This window comes from Vespa velutina, chromosome 22 (assembly GCF_912470025.1).
Source record: "Vespa velutina chromosome 22, iVesVel2.1, whole genome shotgun sequence".
In the NCBI taxonomy this organism is placed as follows: Eukaryota; Metazoa; Arthropoda; class Insecta; order Hymenoptera; family Vespidae; genus Vespa; species Vespa velutina.
This window is the reverse complement of record NC_062209.1, coordinates 3,965,468-3,983,027: the sequence shown is the minus strand read 5'-3', so window position 1 is coordinate 3,983,027 and position 17,560 is coordinate 3,965,468. Positions and strand designations below refer to the sequence as shown.

Sequence of the window (17,560 nt, the reverse complement as noted above, 5' to 3'; positions counted from 1 at the left end):
TAATATTATTATTTATTAAAGTAGAGGTATTTTATATGTAAAATTATTTTAAGTTTCCTACTCGTTTCCGTCATTTTCATATTTATACTAATGTATTATTGTTTAAATATTACTGTATTTTTTATCGGCCCCATTATGAACGGGTTTTAAGGGCTATACGATCATTAACGTAATATACTATTGCTTAAATATTGCATTATCACATTTCGTATTGCATTTTATTTTATTTAAATAAATATAAAGTGATTGTATCTATATGATGGTTGAATGTAGCGATATGGAAATATTCTATTTTGATGTACGAAAGTAGATATTCGTGGAAGTCTTGAATTATTTCGATAAAAAATATAATAAGTCTTGCTAAATGACTGAAATGATATAAATGGCAGTCAGGATTCAGAATTACATATTAAAATATGTCAAGTGTTTACATTTTTATTCAAAAATTATTAAGAAATGAATAGAAAGTGATAGAACTGATGAGAATCTGTGACAATGTTTCTTCAATGCATTTTTAGTTCATTTTTTTTCCGCTGTCGTCGCTAAAGTTAAGCGCGCCTTTAACGATACTGAGAACAGCCTTAAGCTGAGCGCCTTTCAGAAAGAGGATTTATTGGATAAATGAAAGGTTAACCAAAAATTGTGGAAAATTGGCGTGAAAAAACGAATTCGACATGCGTAAGGAAAATACATAGATTTTTCATATATACATATGACTGACGGTTTGTGATAAAGGGAGCGTATTTGTTTGACTTTCTTCCCAGAGAGAAATTATTATTGACGTCGATTGTAATGGAAAGGACTGCGAGGTAGCAATCAGCTGATTGGTCGTTCGTAATTAATTAAAGCGCATTTTAGTTTGGCTCATAGAAAGCTTTGCCAGTTAACAAAAGTATCTCATAATGATTGAAGCACTGTAACACTATGTAAGGCATGTCATTTAATTTGTCGAATAATGTTTTAAAATTGTTGAATATTTAATACCCTACGAAGAACAACAACGCCTTGTTTAATACGGACAAAGTAACTCTCTGTCTAATCTGATCAGTGATCTTTACGCTTATAAGAATTGACATTATAGTTTCGTTACGTACTACATTTATGTAATAATCATAAAAGGCGCAACCGATACATATTTACTATTATTTTTAATCGACATTTTCGTCTCTCCCGTGTTTTTTTTATATAATATAAACATATTTCTAACACATATTTACAACGGTTTATAGGGGAACAACGCACGATAAGCGATATGAATAGAAGAGAGTAATAGAGAAGAACCACTACTACTTATTCATGTTCTAAGGTAACAAATTTTCAAGCTCGGAGGAAAAATATAAATACGATGAAAATATATAGGCAATTATAAACATTTCATCATAAGTTAAGTTCTTCATAAGAAGTTGAAAGAGAAAAGGACATGTAAAGTAATATCAGAAATAGTAATGCACAATGGAAACTAACGAAGAAAGTGATTTGAATGATCTACGATCCAGCGTTTATACATTCCCTTCTTCTGTACAAAATGTGATAGATCAAGTGCGTATTTTTATTTTTTTATATTGAACATTTATATTTTTCTTACTTTAATCTGTAAGGTTGAAATCTATCCTCCAAATTTGAGTATTAATAATGCATGCCAATCCACATATAATATGTATTGGCTATTTTTCATTAATTAATAGGTATTATCCAGTGATGATCCATTGGACGAAGCAAATTTCACTGTCGTTAATTATATAAACTCTCTATTTCCAACTGAACAATCTTTGTCTAACATTGATGATGTAATGAATGAGATGGAACAAAAAATCCATACAATTGACAAAGAGATGAGTGCTGTTGTATGCGGACAAACAGATATAGGTCAAGATGGGAAAGCAGCACTGGAGGATGCTCAAAAAGTAATTAAACAATTATTTGTTCATATCAAAGATATAAAGGATAAAGCAGAACAATCAGAAGAGGAAGTTAAAGAGATCACAAGAGATATTAAACAATTAGATTTTGCTAAAAGGAATCTTGTAACTTCTATAACAACATTAAATCATCTACATATGCTTGTCGAAGGAGTTGACACATTAAAGTATGTACTTTGTTAATATATACCTTATATTTTAAGATTTTAACCTAAAATATTATATTACATATATTAATGTATCCTTTTAGAACATTAATACAAAAGAAACAATATGGAGAAATCATTTTACCGTTACAAGCAGTGACAGAAGTAATGGAGCACTTTAATGGTTACATGGATATACCAGAAATTAAACAATTATCAGATGAGGTGAGAAATTTTACATGATGCTATAAACATTGTGTGTGTGTGTGTGTGTGTCTAAAATATATGAAAATAATTGTAATTTATTTCTGGTAACACAGGTTCGACAAATACATATTGAGTTAGCTCAACAAATTACAACAGATTTCAAAGAAGCATTTTCTGGACAAAACCCAAAGTATTTTAATCAACTGACAGATGGATGCGTAGTATTATCTTTATTGGATCCAAAAGTGAAGTAGGTATTATTGTTGCAATTCTTCTAACTAGAACAATTATAATGATGTACATCCATGTAAAGGAATGTTTAAATACTACAACAAACATTAATGCAAAAAAAAATTATGCTGTAAATATTACCTTTTTTTAATAGGAAAGATTTGCTAATATGGTTTATAGATATTCAATTAAAAGAGTATGCACACATATTCGATGAAAATCAAGATTACGCATGGTTGGACAAGATAGATAAACGATATGCATGGCTCAAGAAACACTTGCTTGACTTTGAATCAAAGTTCGGTACTATCTTTCCATCTGATTGGGAAGTATCTGAACGAATTGCCATTCAATTCTGTTATGTTACAAATGAAGCTTTGACCAAACTAATGCATAAAAGACGTTCGGAGATAGATGTTAAATTGTTACTATATGCGATTCAGAGAACTGCAAATTTTGAATCATTATTAGCCAAACGTTTTACTGGTAACAAATTATCTATTGATAATCCTGTAGTATCGGTTGAAAATAAAAATTCAACTGTAAATAATGCAGACGATAAAACGTCTAAAAATCCATTTGAGGAAAGTGAACAGGTAAAAATAATTGTATTATTTTCAATATATATTGCAATCTTATGTTTAAAGTTATATATATGTATATATATATATATATATATATATATATATATATATATATATGTTGTAGATAATACATACATAAGTATAGATATTTTGACATGTATTTTAGGTGGAACATCAAAAACCAAAAGCATCCCCTTTCATAAATCTTATAGGAAGTTGTTTCGAGCCATACTTGTATATATATATCGATAGTTTAGACCGTAATTTAGCAGATTTAATGAATAAATTTGTATCTGATTATAAAGCTCAGCCCCCAGGAGCCAAAGATTTTGATGGCAATGAAGGCTCCAATAGTGTTCTGTCCTCTTGTGCTGATCTATTCGTCTTTTATAAGAAATGTATATTGCAATGTACACAACTTAGTACAGGGATAATAATGCTGAGCCTTGCTAAAACTTTTCAAAAATATTTACGAGAATACGCCGTAAAGATACTTCAAAATAATTTACCCAAGTTAGCGGCACAAAATATTTATAAATATGTTCATTTTTAAGAATTCATTGATTATCGAGTAACAACGAACTTTTTTACAGGAGCGGAAGCAGCCTAGGAATTGGTACGAGTATGAGTAGTATAACACGAGACTTCCGTGACTTATCAACATCTGGATTTATACAGAATGTTCAAAATTTCTTAAAAGAAGGTGAAAATACTAAGTTTTGTAAAGAAGAACAAGCACGTATTTGTTGGTAAAGATTAAATAATTTCTTTTGATCTATGAAAAATTCCTTAAAAAACAATTTAACGTGTGCGCATCCTTTTTAGCATTTTGACAACGGCTGAATATTGTTTAGAAACAACACAACAATTGGAGGAAAAATTACGTGAAAAAACGGATCAATGTTATGCGAAAAGGATTAATTTATCTCAAGAGCAAGACATTTTTCACGAGTACAGTATTATATCTTGTATACGTGTGTTAGGGGATGGCTGGGGGAGGGAGAGGAGTGTAAATTGAAGAATTTTGCAAAACCAAATGTAATTTCAACATTTATTTTCAGTGTTATTTCTGACTGTATCTTGTTACTAGTTCAAGATTTAGAAGCGGCCTGTGATTCTGCCTTATCTGCAATGACTAAGGTAAATTAACAAAAAGCTTTTAACTTAAATAAATACAATATTTTTTAAGTTCATTAACTAAACGTTGAACAAGTGAAATATTTAATATTTAAACATTTGTTATAGCAGTAATCGTAAAATAATCAATTTTCTGTTTTCTGTCAGATGCAATGGAGCTCCATAGAGACGGTCGGAGACCAAAGTAATTATGTTAATACGATAGTAGTGCATTTGCGGCAGATGATACCCTCAATAAGAGATAGATTATCTTCCTGTAGAAAGTATTTCACACAACTATGTGTAAAGTTTGCAAAGTACAGTATTTTTCATTTTTTGTGTATTAACATTTATTTATAATGTATTAATTTTATTCATAAGTCCAATTAAAAATTTTACCATTTTAGTTCTTTTATTCCCAAATTGGTGCAACAGTTGTATAAATGTAAACCGTTAAGTGCAGTAGGAGCAGAGCAATTATTGCTCGATGTTTACATGCTGAAAACAGCCCTTTTAGAATTACCTTGTACGGGTTATCAAGTTCAAAGGAAAGCACCTGCTTCTTACGCAAAGGTAATATTATTAACGCACTCGGGACTAGTAATGTAGTCCTATGTCATTTTATTTATTTAAATGGTAAAATCTGCTTAATGTGGACAATTGAAAATTGTATGCGACTTTCAAAAAAAGCGGTCTCACCGCTAAAATTGCTGTAAATGTGTTAATTTTAATGGCAAAATTACTTTTATAAAAAATAACCATCAAATTTTTTAAACAGATAGTAGATAAAGGTATGGCAAATGCTGAAATGATTCTTAAAATTGTAATGTCACCGGTAGATTCTCCTGCTGACTTTGTAAAAGGATGTAAGATGCATTTGCCAGATTTACAAGCACCAGAATTTCAAAAAATTTTAGATATGAAGGTAATGATCTCGTTCGTGTGTGTGTGCATATATATATATATATATATATATATATATATATATATATATATATATATATATATATATATATATATGTAGAGTATATACATTTATCTGCGAATGATGTATATACTATTAATTTATCTTCATTATATTTTCTTAGGGTTTGAAAAGAACGGAACAAGTTCTATTGACAGAACAATTCAAGCAACCAGAAGGTTCAGATGCATCATTAACTTCAAGAAATAATACCATTCAAGAAAGCCCTGAGCATGAGGCAGGTCGAATTAGAAAATTAGAAAAACTTATTAAAAAAAGAATCTAAATTACTTTTGCCATTTTTTCTTCTTCTTTTTTTTCTCATAACGATACCTGTTTTTTTCCTTAAGTAAATACTGAAACTTCTTTGCGGGAGATTAAAAATTCATTGCTTATTCTTAGAGACATTCGTTTAATCGTTTATTATCATCAATACAGCATCTAAAAATATATATTCCAACGAAGCGAATGTGTGCATTAGAAAACTATGTTGCTATGATGAAAAAAATATATCGTTTTTTTTCTGAAAGAACAACAAATTATTAGCAAATCTTCCGACGAAGATTAACAACGACGTAGTTAAATACATAGCTCAGTTATATACATATATATATATATATATATATATATATATATATATATATATATCGGCAATGGCTTGCTCGCCCTACAGCAGCAACACGGGGTTGCCATGATTTTTACGCGAAAGCTATTGACTGCATTGAGAAATTGTTTGCTTTAGTTTTTTCCATCGATCGATGAATGCTTTTGCTTCGAAAGATTAAGTTAGACATTTAAAATTCTTACGACAATTGATTTACGACCTAAGGAGATTCTTTTGTCTTTAATAAATTTTCTTGTCTATAGAAAAAGAAAGAAAAAAAGATTCTTTGAAAAGAATATATACTTTTCCAATTATCCAAATGATGATAAGATAGCATAGAGGAAAGTAAAAGTATGATAAAGAAGATATAATTAAGGAAATGAATCGATGGATCGAACGCGGAGATTTTCACTTTTAGAGCGCATCGAATAACAATTATTGAGAAACCATGATCTCATAATCGGGGAAGCCGATCTCAGCACCCCCAAAAGGTATGTAACAAACGCCGTGAGACGCTTGAACCTTGCCGATAGTTAGAGTGTCCTCATGATGTACACGACCAACGAATAAAGGTTCCCCATCTTCCGTTTCTCCAGCTGGAATTGCATTTGTCGGAATGTTTCCACCACTTGTTGACACCCAAGATACATGGCAATCGCAAAGTACCTGTCGATATTAATTCTTGTCATTTCTAACGATTAAAATTTATTTTCCTAACATCCTCGATTTTTCAAATCGACTTACAATATTCTTTAACATTGAATATTTTATTATAATAGAAATAAGACTAAATCACCATTTTAGTTATTTGAAATACACTTTAGCTTGCTTTTAATACATCGAACTGGAAAATAATAGATTTATTTGCCTTCGAAAGAGTAATAAATATCATTAACTTTTACGTTATAATCTAATAAAGAAAAATACCTGATAATCTGTTTTTGCATGCTCGGCGCCACCCCAGGCAACGTAGCAAACGCTGTGACTAGGTTTCACCTTGCCAGGTAAGAGAGCACCTTCATGATGAGCTCTACCTACGAACAAAGGCTCATCGTCTCTTCCTCCTTCGACGCCACCTGGAGGGACCACCATCGTACTTGTTGCATCGCACCAGCAATGACTTCCGGTATCAAGTCCTCGGACTTCTAATGGGGCGGAAGGTGCAACATTTGGATCTGCAATCGATCGAATCGATCAATCAATTTATCCTAATTAATTGATTGAATCCTCAAGCAATGAAATTTCCATAACAAAATCCACTTTATACTTTCCGTACGAACAAAACGTCAAGATGAGCTTGTTAATGATGAATTCTTTGAAAATATTTTGCAATATAGCATTTGAAACAAATTCATTCTTCATAAATTCCGCTTAAACGTCGATGTTACCAATTTTCTGTCGTACAGTAAATTTAACAAGCGTGAAAAACTAAGGGTATCCATGCGATAGGATTAAGTATAAACATACGGGAACAAATAAATAGGCTCACAAATAACAAAGAAGCAAATAACGAACGGAACAACAACAACGTGCAACGTGCAGAGCAGGGTAAGACCAGTGTGCATAGATGTAAAAAAAAAAAAAAGAAAAAAAAGAAAATGTGTGTGATATATAAGATGTTTTATTTCAGTTAGTACGGCGAATTTTACGATACATGTAATTACCAGCGAACCTTCGATGTAAAACAACGTAATATGACTATCGGAAATGTATCCATGGCGTATTATGAAAGAAGAACGTAGAGGCATGCGCGTTTCTTATAGATACATTACGCTTCGCACCCAAGCGATAAGAGACGATTTCGTTGTTCAACGAACCCGAGATCCGTCAGCGCTCATTAGCCCTGAGTAACTAGTGGAAAATAATAAGCCCCGGAACACTTTTTTTTGCAGTTAAAGTGAACGATTAGATTCTTCTACATATGTAATTTGTTTCAATTTCCGTGAAGTGCTTAGCTCTGACGATGATCTCGAGTAATCCAAAAGAAAATGAACAAAAAAGAGAGAGAGAGAGAGAGAGAGGAAAAAAGAAAAAAAAAGAAAAGAAAAGATGAGTACAAGAGAGATTACTTTTCTGATTGTGAGAGGAGGAACCGAGGGGAGAAGGATACTCCAAGTTCTGTTCGAATCGAAGTTTCCAAACTCCTTTAGCACCCCAACCGGTGCGTACGCCAATGTGACTGACGCCAATCGGATTTGGATCTAACCAGTCCATGATTACGTGTCCGCGTTGATCGCCGGATCTGACCGTGATGCGCCCGTCGAGCCAAGAGATCGAAAATCTCTTGAACTCGTTCTGGTTGAGGAGGTTTGGGGTATCCACGCGTACCTATTACCGCAAAATGATCGCGTTATAACACGACACGCGAACGGAACCTAACGCGATTAATCATCGTTATGCAAAATAGAGTGGTCAATTTTATAAATGAATCAGAACAACAAAATAATAGAAAAATAATTAAGAAGAGCTGATCACCATTCCGTAAAAGAAAAAAAGAAAATATCATCAATGATTTTCGAACCTTGTCCGGCTTTTTACGATCGTATCTGATGACGGACGCTGTATTTTCCCATCCCCCAAGCATGATCTCGTACATCGGATTAGTTTCCTTCTTTGCATCGGTCAAAGCAATGTGCGCATTGCTTTGGGCCTTGACTTCGATGAGAAGAGCGCCGGCTCGTACCGCGTGGTATTTGTAAACGAGCTCGTCTTTTGTTTTCAAAGGTATGAGACCTTGCATATCGAATAATATTAGATACGTGAGATCATTTTATGCTAGAATACCTATATGCCTATGTATATCTATGTATATCTATACATACATATATATATATATATATATATATATATATATCTATCTATCTATCTATCTATCTATCTATCTATCTATCTATCTTTATACATATGATTTTCAATAAAATCGTTTGCATTAAAAGAGAAAGGTGACTTTCGTAGATACGTTTGCAACTGAAAGATAAGAAAGAATTTTTCTTTGTTGAAATAAGACAAATGAGAAATAATATATTACATACATATGTACCGAATCTTCCTGCATCGATATGGAAAAATAAGTTATCTGTAATGTCGACGACCCTTTTATAAATGTGCTTTGTTATAATAGCGTGCACTCGTCAATCGCAATGCATTCATGGACGTTGCGAAGGTTTCGTGCTGGGAGATAAAATATACGTATGTATATGTATTGAAGGGAGCATTCTCAAAGCGATATCTACAAAAAAAAAAAAGGAAAAAAGAAAGAAAAAAAGAATAAGATACGTTCACAAGCTACGTGATCAAGAAGCCTTGCCCAATGGCTCTCCTTTATTATACATTACGTACAGCCACGGTTATCTCCGATACATCTGGCTGTGCAGATCGCGATGCGTTAGAAGAGTCCCATCCGAAATTGGAAAAAGTACCAAAAATAAAATACAAACGTTCTAAAATTCTTTCTTTATATTCTATCTTAAATATACAAGAGGATTTCTTTCCCGATCACTTTGAAAACATTATTTTCTGTAAATAGCAGCAACGCATTAAAGTAATACAAGGGCAGCGTAAACTGTGCTACTTCCTACTCTATATTTTACCCTAAGAAGAAACTAAAATTTACTAACTAAATACTATGAAATAATCGAGAAGAAAGATATAGATTATCGTTATAGTAAAGATGTAGCACATTCCTAATCCCAAGCAGCAATGCGGACTTGAAAGGCTTACCTTCGATCAACCATTCTCCTGAGGCTCCCCAGCCAGTGCAAGCACCAAAGTAACCTATACCGAATGGTTCAGGATCGGTATAGGATAAGAACGCACTCTGTTCACCTTCCTTACCAACTGTGATTTCGCCATCGCGCCACCTGAATATTATTCGTAAAGAAATATCTATGTAACTTGCATTGTTGTATAAATATTACGCAAGCTAAAAGGATCGGCAAAATTTTATTTCGAAGAGAAACAATATGTATATATATATATATATATATATGTCATACCTTATCCAAAATCCACAAAAATTGTCAGCTGTCAAGATTCCTGGAGTTTCTTTTTCTGCAACTTCCGGTTTGGTTCTATTTTTACGAATGACGGATTTGGAGTTGGCCCATCCACCGATGATAACCTGACCAATGTTAAAGTACATATTTTATGAAGACAAAAAAGACATCTTTCGATCTAATTTGTAAAAAGGAACTTTGAAAAAAAAAAAGAAAGAAAAAAGAAAAAGAAATTGTATTTGCTAACCTCATACATGGGTTCATCCTCACGGGGACCAGTGGTAAGGGCGATGTGAGCATCGTTGGGTGCTTTTACCCGAAATTGAACTTGTCCACTGGTCACCGGATAGAAGTTATACTCCAATTTGTCTTCCGTCGACAGTGCTGCGCAATTAATGACATTATTAGTCAGAAATTTAAGAAGAAATCAATAAATAATAGTACCAATATTTGACAATATCTATATATCATTTGTTATTTTACAGCTTAGATATAATTATTAAATCGATTGTATTTGGACCAATGTCATCCCGAGTTTAACAGGAAGAATATGTTAATAGAAGAAAACAACAAGTTCTTGTTAGGATTTTCAAAAATACTCCCATCTGTCTTTTCTATAGGCAGCCGGTCGATTTTGGCCACCGGACACATTGGACCTTGCGTGCGAGAGTAATAATCTGAGAGTATGCTCTCGAATGGAAACAAAGGAATGTTATTATCGGACAGCTCTTTCGTAAATGACTGTAATGAAAGAGTGGTGAAAATGTGGGACCTTCGAATTAATAACAACACATATATATATATATATATATATATATGTATATATATATATATATATGATGTGAATTCAATATCGAATAGATTAATGTAGGCGTTATTTCACGTTCCAGTGAATACGATTCTGAGAGTTCTGCAAGCTCTTGATTGTGTCATTCAAGTGGCTATTTTGGAACATCATCATCACGAGAGTTTGTCACCTTGTCGTGATGTTGATTGGCCTAGGTTAACCCAATAATCCAGGTACTTTCTTGGCGAAGGAACGTGTTCTGATAAACCTTCCGGTGGAGGTACACTCACCAAAAGCAGACCAGTAGTTAATGTTCATAAGTGTGTAAATAAATTGAGATCTGGTTTAAAGGAATATTATCTAATATCGAGACTGTATAGCGACTGTCGCATCGCAAAAAAAAAAAATTTGGCGGGTTACTTTTTTTGGAGTAAATTTAAGAGTGCCGTGGACGAATGTAGAACTTTTTATCGTCGGCATATCATAGCTTGAGGATAAAGCCCGGCCCTCCTTTTAAGGAGTGACGATAGATGTAACGGAATAACGATTTTGTTAAAGTAACACCGCGAAAGACAAAGCATGGTTTGGTTAAAAAGAAACTTTGGATATTCATGAAGATCGGAGGAAATCTATCTAATTCAGGTAATTAAGGATCAAGTTCAATGGGAACTTAGAGGATGGAACCTATTAGAGGTTAATCTGAATGTATTAAACGCAATAAGGATTATCTGCGAGGATTAGTCTTAAAACTGGTATTTACTTAAAGAACCCGCAAGGAATGATAGAGGATTCTAGCGCGTGATAACTTGGGTTCATTATGATGAACCGGAGAGAGGACGGGTGCATTTTAATATCTATGAGAAAGAACGATAGAAAGTCGAAAATGTCGCGACGAAAGTCGAGACATCCTGACGCCAGTTAGTTCACTGCAGTCGGTAACGTAAACTAGGACACGTTGTAGTACTCATAGATCAATAACGTAGCAGACATGGATAATCACGAAATCTCAGATGAACGTAAGAAACGAGCATGACTTTTCACCGATGCACAAACGAAAAAGTTCGCCGATTAAGAATCTCGATTTCTTATGGATCGCCTTTCTAGATACGATCATTAAAATTTTCTTGTACTTTCGATATAATACACAAATATAATGAATATTTTAGATAATTTTTTGTATACGGAACAAGTGACAAGTTTATAATTTCAAATAAGTTGTTTAGAATAGGCAGAAAGTTTCTCTACTTTGAAAGTTGAAAAGGTTAGAAATTTCTAGGATGTTGTCTTTCGCAATGAGCGAATGTAACCTTTGGAAAATGAACGAGAAATATTTTTGCCGTCTAACTTAACGATTTTTTTTCCTCTTTTGTTTTTTCTTTTTTCAAGTAAATTATCACAAAATTCGTCGAACGTATAAGGAAAGAAGACAATAAAAACACATTTTATCTTGGTCGTAAACTTATCGGTTAGTCATAAACGTATTAGCAGATTCGTTTGAGTTTAACGCAACTGGCAACTACGATGGACATTCCTTCGGCTCGCGCGAGTTAGTTCATGGAGATCTATCATACTCATAAATGTAATTTACGCGATGACGCGTCGTTACGTTGCTCGAAACGCAGTTAAGAACAAAACTGATGACTATTTTCATTCGGATATATCTTCTTCATGTACGATGGCTAAAAGTCATTGTCTAAAATTCAAGCGACGATATATCATCGATCAGGATATTAGAAATCGTTTCTAAGAACAATAGGAATATAGTAAAAGTCACGCTCTAGTGACAATAACGTTGACAGTTAAGTAGTAAATGATAATTCATCGCCTTTTACATCTAAACGCATTTCTAACAATTAAGCAAGATTAGAAACCTCTCTCTCTTAGTAAACATTGTTTCCAGAATCATTCGTGAACGTATCAAAGATCCAATAGTCGCATTGAGTAGACAACGGCACAAGAAGGCAATGCTTATAAATAGTGAAGTTATGCTTATAAATAGTGAAGGTAACTTTTAACGGTGACATCATCAGCAACGTCGTAGAGGAAGAACAAATTGTTCTAACCATTTCTCTCTCTCTCTTATATTTGCGCAATTTCTTATCCATTCAACCGGCAACCCTCGTACTATATTATTATGAAAGTAAAATTAATCAATAGGTAAATCGAGGTCATCGCCGAGTCAGCCGATGCTAGTTGTGAATAAACGTCATTGAGATGATGTCATTCATATTTAGAAGTGTATTATTTCATTTAAGAGGAAGTCGATCTAAATTCTATAAACATCAATTCATCGTGTTTTTTTTTTTTTTGGAGAGACACGAAGCAGCTATCAAACTATGATAAAATATGCGCGTATGATGATAATTATCATTGACTTTTGACTCGAAGAAGAGGATTAAGGTTTGCCGATCTCTAACCGTGATTGTAAACTTTTGAAAGTCAAGTGCTTTTAACTCCTTGCTACTATGACGATTTTTCGATGATTATTATTAATTATCTATCGAATAAAATTTAAGAAATGCCAAGGAGTTTGTGCTCGTTGCTCTTGAAAGAAGTCTTTATACGATAGCGACGAGCTCTCTTCTCGGTCGTTTCGCAGATGCAGAGCAGCTGCGAAACTTAATTAATCGCATTTAATAAGGCGAAAAATTTGATAAACAACGAAACGAATGTCGATACTGTCGCCTTGAGAATTAACATACTGCAAATAAAATATTCTTCGAAAGTGACGCGAGAGAACTCGAGAGAATATTAAAGCCTCCAAATTGGCTTTGTCTAATAATGTAGGATATACTGTATTAGTAATTAACATAATAGCGAGAAGATTAGTGTCATTGAGTGAGAATTAGTCATTGCGCAACGATGAATCTCGTTATTTCGGTCATCGCGATTACGCGGCTGCTCGTTTTGATGAAGCGAAGAAAAGATTTCGTGAAAAATACTGTCGTCTGAATCGGTTTTTTTTTTTTTTATCAGAGAAAGCAGTTGGTCTCTTCGAAAAGCACGTCGAGCCTATGCACTGCTAGATGTTCTAATAATAATTCCACTAAAGAGAACCATTTAATTTTTCTACGCATAACATTTGTCATTAACGAAATTTCATTGCTTTATAATTGTGATTTATTTTGATCATATATATATATATATATATATATATATATATATATAAAATTGTGTTGTCTTTAGAAAAGAAGAAAAAAAAGTAATAATAAATAAAGAGAAAGGTAAATAGATCCTTCTCTTCCTGGCAGTAAGACGTTAATACATAGAAGAGAAGCAAGTCAAAACGGTGTAACTGTTTCCTGATGCCATTGACCTCCCATGGCAGCAACTGTCTCTCGTTTACCATCCGCAACACATTTCTTTTAATATACTTTACTACCTAGTAAATAAAGACTACATTGAAACGCGAGACGCCGCGCGTCGTAACGGCAAGTTTATCTTATTGTTCTTAAGCATAGAGTTTGTGAACTCTCCGAAAATAGTCAAGAAAATTCGAAATTAAGAACGTATAACGAAGATAAATATAATGTTTTTGTTTACGAATCACCTATGGACTTACAATATAGAAAATTGAGAGAGAGAGAGAGAGAGAGAGATGGAATAAAAGTTTGGAATGATGGAACAAATATTGAGACATTCGATTCTGTCGGAGAATTCCAGAGGGAGACACGCTTCTAAAATATAAACCTTCTGATATAGCGTATAGGACACGTGTAACGCGAATATCCTTTCGTTGCTGCTGCGTCATCTAAAATACTATCAATCCTACTTTCTTTCTCTGCGATATTAAAAAATAACTTTGTCCTTTGGAGTTTATAACGCAAAAACCAGAGCGACAACACTTGATTTTATCCTTGAAAGAGAAGAAATAACTCTACGAGTAAATAGTCGCTTTATTTTGAACATTTGTAAACCGATCGAAGTGAACGTTCAGTTTAGAAATGTATTTTTACGTATCAATCGCTTATAATGGGAAAAATATTATAGTTTTTATGTTTGATGTTGCTTCATCGATCGATTTTATTTAATCCATGCATTGAAAGACGAAACGATATAACAATCAAAGAACAAGGAAACGGAAGAATAACATAAAAGTTGGAAGGAATGCAAACACCGGCCGGTTTACCGACCGACGATCGGCTTGTCAAACCGGCACAGCCGCGCCCTTGACTATATTTAGAAGCATCTATACGACGTGCTTCTTTCAGGGAACATTCTACTTTCTTTTTTTCGTTTTTTTTTTTTTTTCGCATCACTGGACAGCAGCCATTTTCAAATCGACCAAACGCGGATCTTCATTATAATCGTCATATAGACCTGCATAATTGTGTCGGCAAACGAATAGATAAATAATTACGTTTTTTTTCTTTTTTTTTTTTTTTTTTTTTTTTTTTTTTTTTTCTCAAATAAAGCCTCTTTCAATGAAGTCTCAAATATGTATAACCGTAAGTATATTATTTAATCAATTGTTTGTGCGATTTAGTAATTCCCATTGATGACATGTTTTGTTATTTTCAGGTATGATTCAGACTTAAATATATGAATTCTATTAGTAAGAGAGAGACGCTCATTGTGTCCAACTCACAGATCGGTACGCTAGGTTTATTGCGCAATATGAACGTTTCTATCTGTTTTTCATATGAATCTGTTTGACGATCAATTATACCAAGCGATTTCGAGCTCGATGATGAACATGTTAAAAGGCCTGATCTATTAGATCGAGACATAAAAATTCTCTTTGGAGAATAAAATTTGTATAACAGTAATTAGAAATGAAATTTAAAGATTAATAAAATAATTAATATATAAGATATGGCAACTTACAAATAGCCATGTTGAAAATCGAACCAGTAATTAGAGATTCGTCGATACGAGCGTGCGTGCCGGTATATACCTTAGACAGAATTCGAACTGGTACTGCGTTAAGCTGGCATTTTCCATTCCTTTTACTTACGGTTGTCGTCGGCATGGGAGGAGATTTCGCACATGCGCAGACGCGGCACACCTAACGTTGCATCTACAATAAACAGCGTTATTGCGGATAAATCGCAAACTAGTGTATCCCTATATATAGGGTCGTTTATACTTTTTTTGACGATTAAACGATTAATAAAGGTCCAACTTTATAAGCATTTCATGTTATGTTGATAAACGAACAAAAAATTAATAAGTTTTTCAATGAACCAACCAACCAATCAATATTCATTACTTGCTGATGATGACGAACTTAAATACGAACTTATTATTCATAGGGATGATTAAATAGTACATGCATTAACATAAATATTAATATTAACAAGGATAACATTGGTTAATTTTAAAAATGAACCTAGAATTTGGCTTTAACGATTCATTCTGAGTTTTCTTAGAAACGAATAAATTTTCAAATATGTATGTATTACATTTATTTTTACCATACGAAATAGATCGCGCGTAATAAATTATTATAAACTGTTACCATTTCAAGTTCGTCGAAATATATCGTAGGCACATACGATATGCGTCAGGAACCTTTGACATCGATGATCTAATACCAATTACATATACTTACCGATTAACAATAGTATCCATATACCGATTATTTAATTTTCAACGATAACATGTTTTTAGAAATATTAATGACAAATTGTTATGATAACGAATAAAACTTTTCTATATTTTCATGGCACACACATTGGCGCTTGTTTTTCTTTGCGATCTCTTTTATTATATGCTCTGCTTTTTCTGAATGATTTCATTTATGCGAAATTCTTTTACCAAGGAACTTGCAACTCTCGTCGTAGAGTGCGCTACGTTACATTTCAACTTGTTTATCTCCGTCGGTAAAATTCGAGTTTTACCTTTGTCCTTTTAATTTGTCATAAAAGTTTGACAATGTAATATTTCGCTCGATCGGTATATCGTTTTCTTTTCCAACGAAAACTCATGGAAGTTGAGATTGTAAACGAGCTTAATAAACTTTTGAATATAATAAATAGAGGGAGATTGAATCTCACAAAGGTTGTTCTCACAGAATAGTTTCATACGTAGAAGGCTTAACGATAGGGTCGAAGTTCTTTGCAGAAGAACGCATGTATAATAAAGAACGTCATGATGTAGACCTATTTTGGAAATTATTGCAACAAACAAAGCACGAACTAAAAGCATAAGAATACGAATGAAAAGAATTCATTCGCGTTTCAAATTTTCTTCTTTGTGAAAGGTTGAAACACAAATTTGTAGGATGCATTATTATGTCGCCGCTCGAATCTTGCGTACTTGTAAATATATCATGTATACATGATACACACACACACACACACACTCAGATATATATATATATATACATGTATATATACATGTATGTATATTTTGCACTCTCATTAATAATCCTCCAAGAAAATCGCTTTTTCCTGGTTTTGCCGAAGAAAGCAATATTTAAACTTTACAAGGAGAATTCATATCGATTGATATCGTTAAACAGATTAAAATGAAATATATGGGAAAATAAAATTGTAACAGATTATTAATATCAACATCTGAAGTGGGTCGCAAGACCGTGCGTGTAGTTAGCAATAAAAGATGGCACATTTTATATACGCTCAACATTATTTGCTGTCGAGGCTAGAAAATAAAGATTCTTTTTCTTTTTCTTTTCTTTTCTTTTTTTCATTTCTTTCTTTCCAACATTAAGTTTTCCTTCGTTTTCTCATAGGAAACTATCTCCCGAGTTTCACAAACATCGACACAGTTATGTTGGTACATTTGCTTTATAAATATACTATAACTATTTTTCTATCAAATATCGCTATTCATTCACATTTAACAACGATGAATAACATTTTATGTAAACATTATGAATTTGATTATCTTTCCGAATATTCATTTCACTTCTTTTTCTTTTTTCTTTTTTTTTCTTTTCTTTTTTTTTCTTTTTTTTCTTTTTTTTCTTTTTTTTCTTTTTTTTGTTTCTTTTCAAGGATCGAACCAATGTGATTTCTTTCGATGTCTATTCTCGCGTTGAT

The 17,560-nt window shown here is 32.9% G+C and overlaps 2 protein-coding genes and 1 long non-coding RNA gene across 7 annotated transcripts; 2 read left to right on the top strand and 1 right to left on the bottom strand.

Annotated features, from left to right (window-relative positions):
• The first annotated feature begins 574 nt into the window (after positions 1-574).
• LOC124956509 (vacuolar protein sorting-associated protein 53 homolog) lies at positions 575-5,568 on the top strand. 4 transcript variants are annotated; one of them, XM_047512427.1, is made up of 15 exons: positions 609-678; positions 765-809; positions 1,230-1,539; positions 1,686-2,086; positions 2,170-2,290; positions 2,386-2,522; positions 2,658-3,099; positions 3,254-3,600; positions 3,681-3,836; positions 3,913-4,038; positions 4,149-4,227; positions 4,372-4,520; positions 4,611-4,776; positions 4,982-5,128; positions 5,292-5,568. In XM_047512427.1, exons 3-15 carry the CDS (start codon positions 1,453-1,455, stop codon positions 5,451-5,453), a joined length of 2,520 nt encoding a protein of 839 aa, XP_047368383.1. In that variant the 5' UTR covers positions 609-678; positions 765-809; positions 1,230-1,452; the 3' UTR covers positions 5,454-5,568. The 4 variants fall into 4 exon arrangements, with proteins under 4 accessions (XP_047368384.1, XP_047368380.1, XP_047368383.1 ...); XM_047512428.1 differs by lacking the exon at positions 765-809 and having other exon boundaries at positions 575-678; XM_047512424.1 differs by having other exon boundaries at positions 582-926.
• Positions 5,560-16,255, bottom strand: LOC124956514. 2 transcript variants are annotated; one of them, XM_047512440.1, is made up of 9 exons: positions 16,108-16,255; positions 15,381-15,573; positions 10,014-10,150; positions 9,767-9,891; positions 9,492-9,631; positions 8,293-8,504; positions 7,841-8,099; positions 6,699-6,946; positions 5,560-6,437 (listed from the first exon to the last, which is right to left on the bottom strand). In XM_047512440.1, the coding sequence occupies exons 2-9, from the start codon at positions 15,523-15,525 to the stop codon at positions 6,207-6,209; spliced, it is 1,497 nt and encodes a 498-aa protein (XP_047368396.1). In that variant the 5' UTR covers positions 15,526-15,573; positions 16,108-16,255; the 3' UTR covers positions 5,560-6,206. The 2 variants fall into 2 exon arrangements, with proteins under 2 accessions (XP_047368396.1, XP_047368397.1); XM_047512441.1 differs by lacking the exons at positions 7,841-8,099; positions 8,293-8,504 and adding an exon at positions 9,111-9,137.
• Positions 6,869-7,784, top strand: LOC124956525. The gene is made up of 2 exons (XR_007103280.1): positions 6,869-7,319; positions 7,402-7,784. It is a non-coding gene; the product is annotated as an uncharacterized LOC124956525 (long non-coding RNA).
• Positions 16,256-17,560: the final 1,305 nt, after the last annotated feature.

Excerpts from the sequence above, each read along its gene's own strand:
- LOC124956509 (XM_047512428.1), top strand. The coding sequence starts at position 1,453 with ATGGAAACTAACGAAGAAAGTGATTTGAATGATCTACGATCCAGCGTT. Across the intron at positions 3,601-3,680 it reads CTTCAAAATAATTTACCCAA|GAGCGGAAGCAGCCTAGGAA; the intron begins GTTAGCGGCACA and ends ACTTTTTTACAG. Across the intron at positions 4,521-4,610 it reads CTATGTGTAAAGTTTGCAAA|TTCTTTTATTCCCAAATTGG; the intron begins GTACAGTATTTT and ends TTACCATTTTAG.
- LOC124956514 (XM_047512440.1), bottom strand. The coding sequence starts at position 15,525 with ATGCCGACGACAACCGTAAGTAAAAGGAATGGAAAATGCCAGCTTAAC. Across the intron at positions 8,505-9,491 it reads AGGAGAATGGTTGATCGAAG|GTCTCATACCTTTGAAAACA; the intron begins GTAAGCCTTTCA and ends TCGATATGCAAG. Across the intron at positions 8,100-8,292 it reads ATCGTAAAAAGCCGGACAAG|GTACGCGTGGATACCCCAAA; the intron begins GTTCGAAAATCA and ends TTGCGGTAATAG.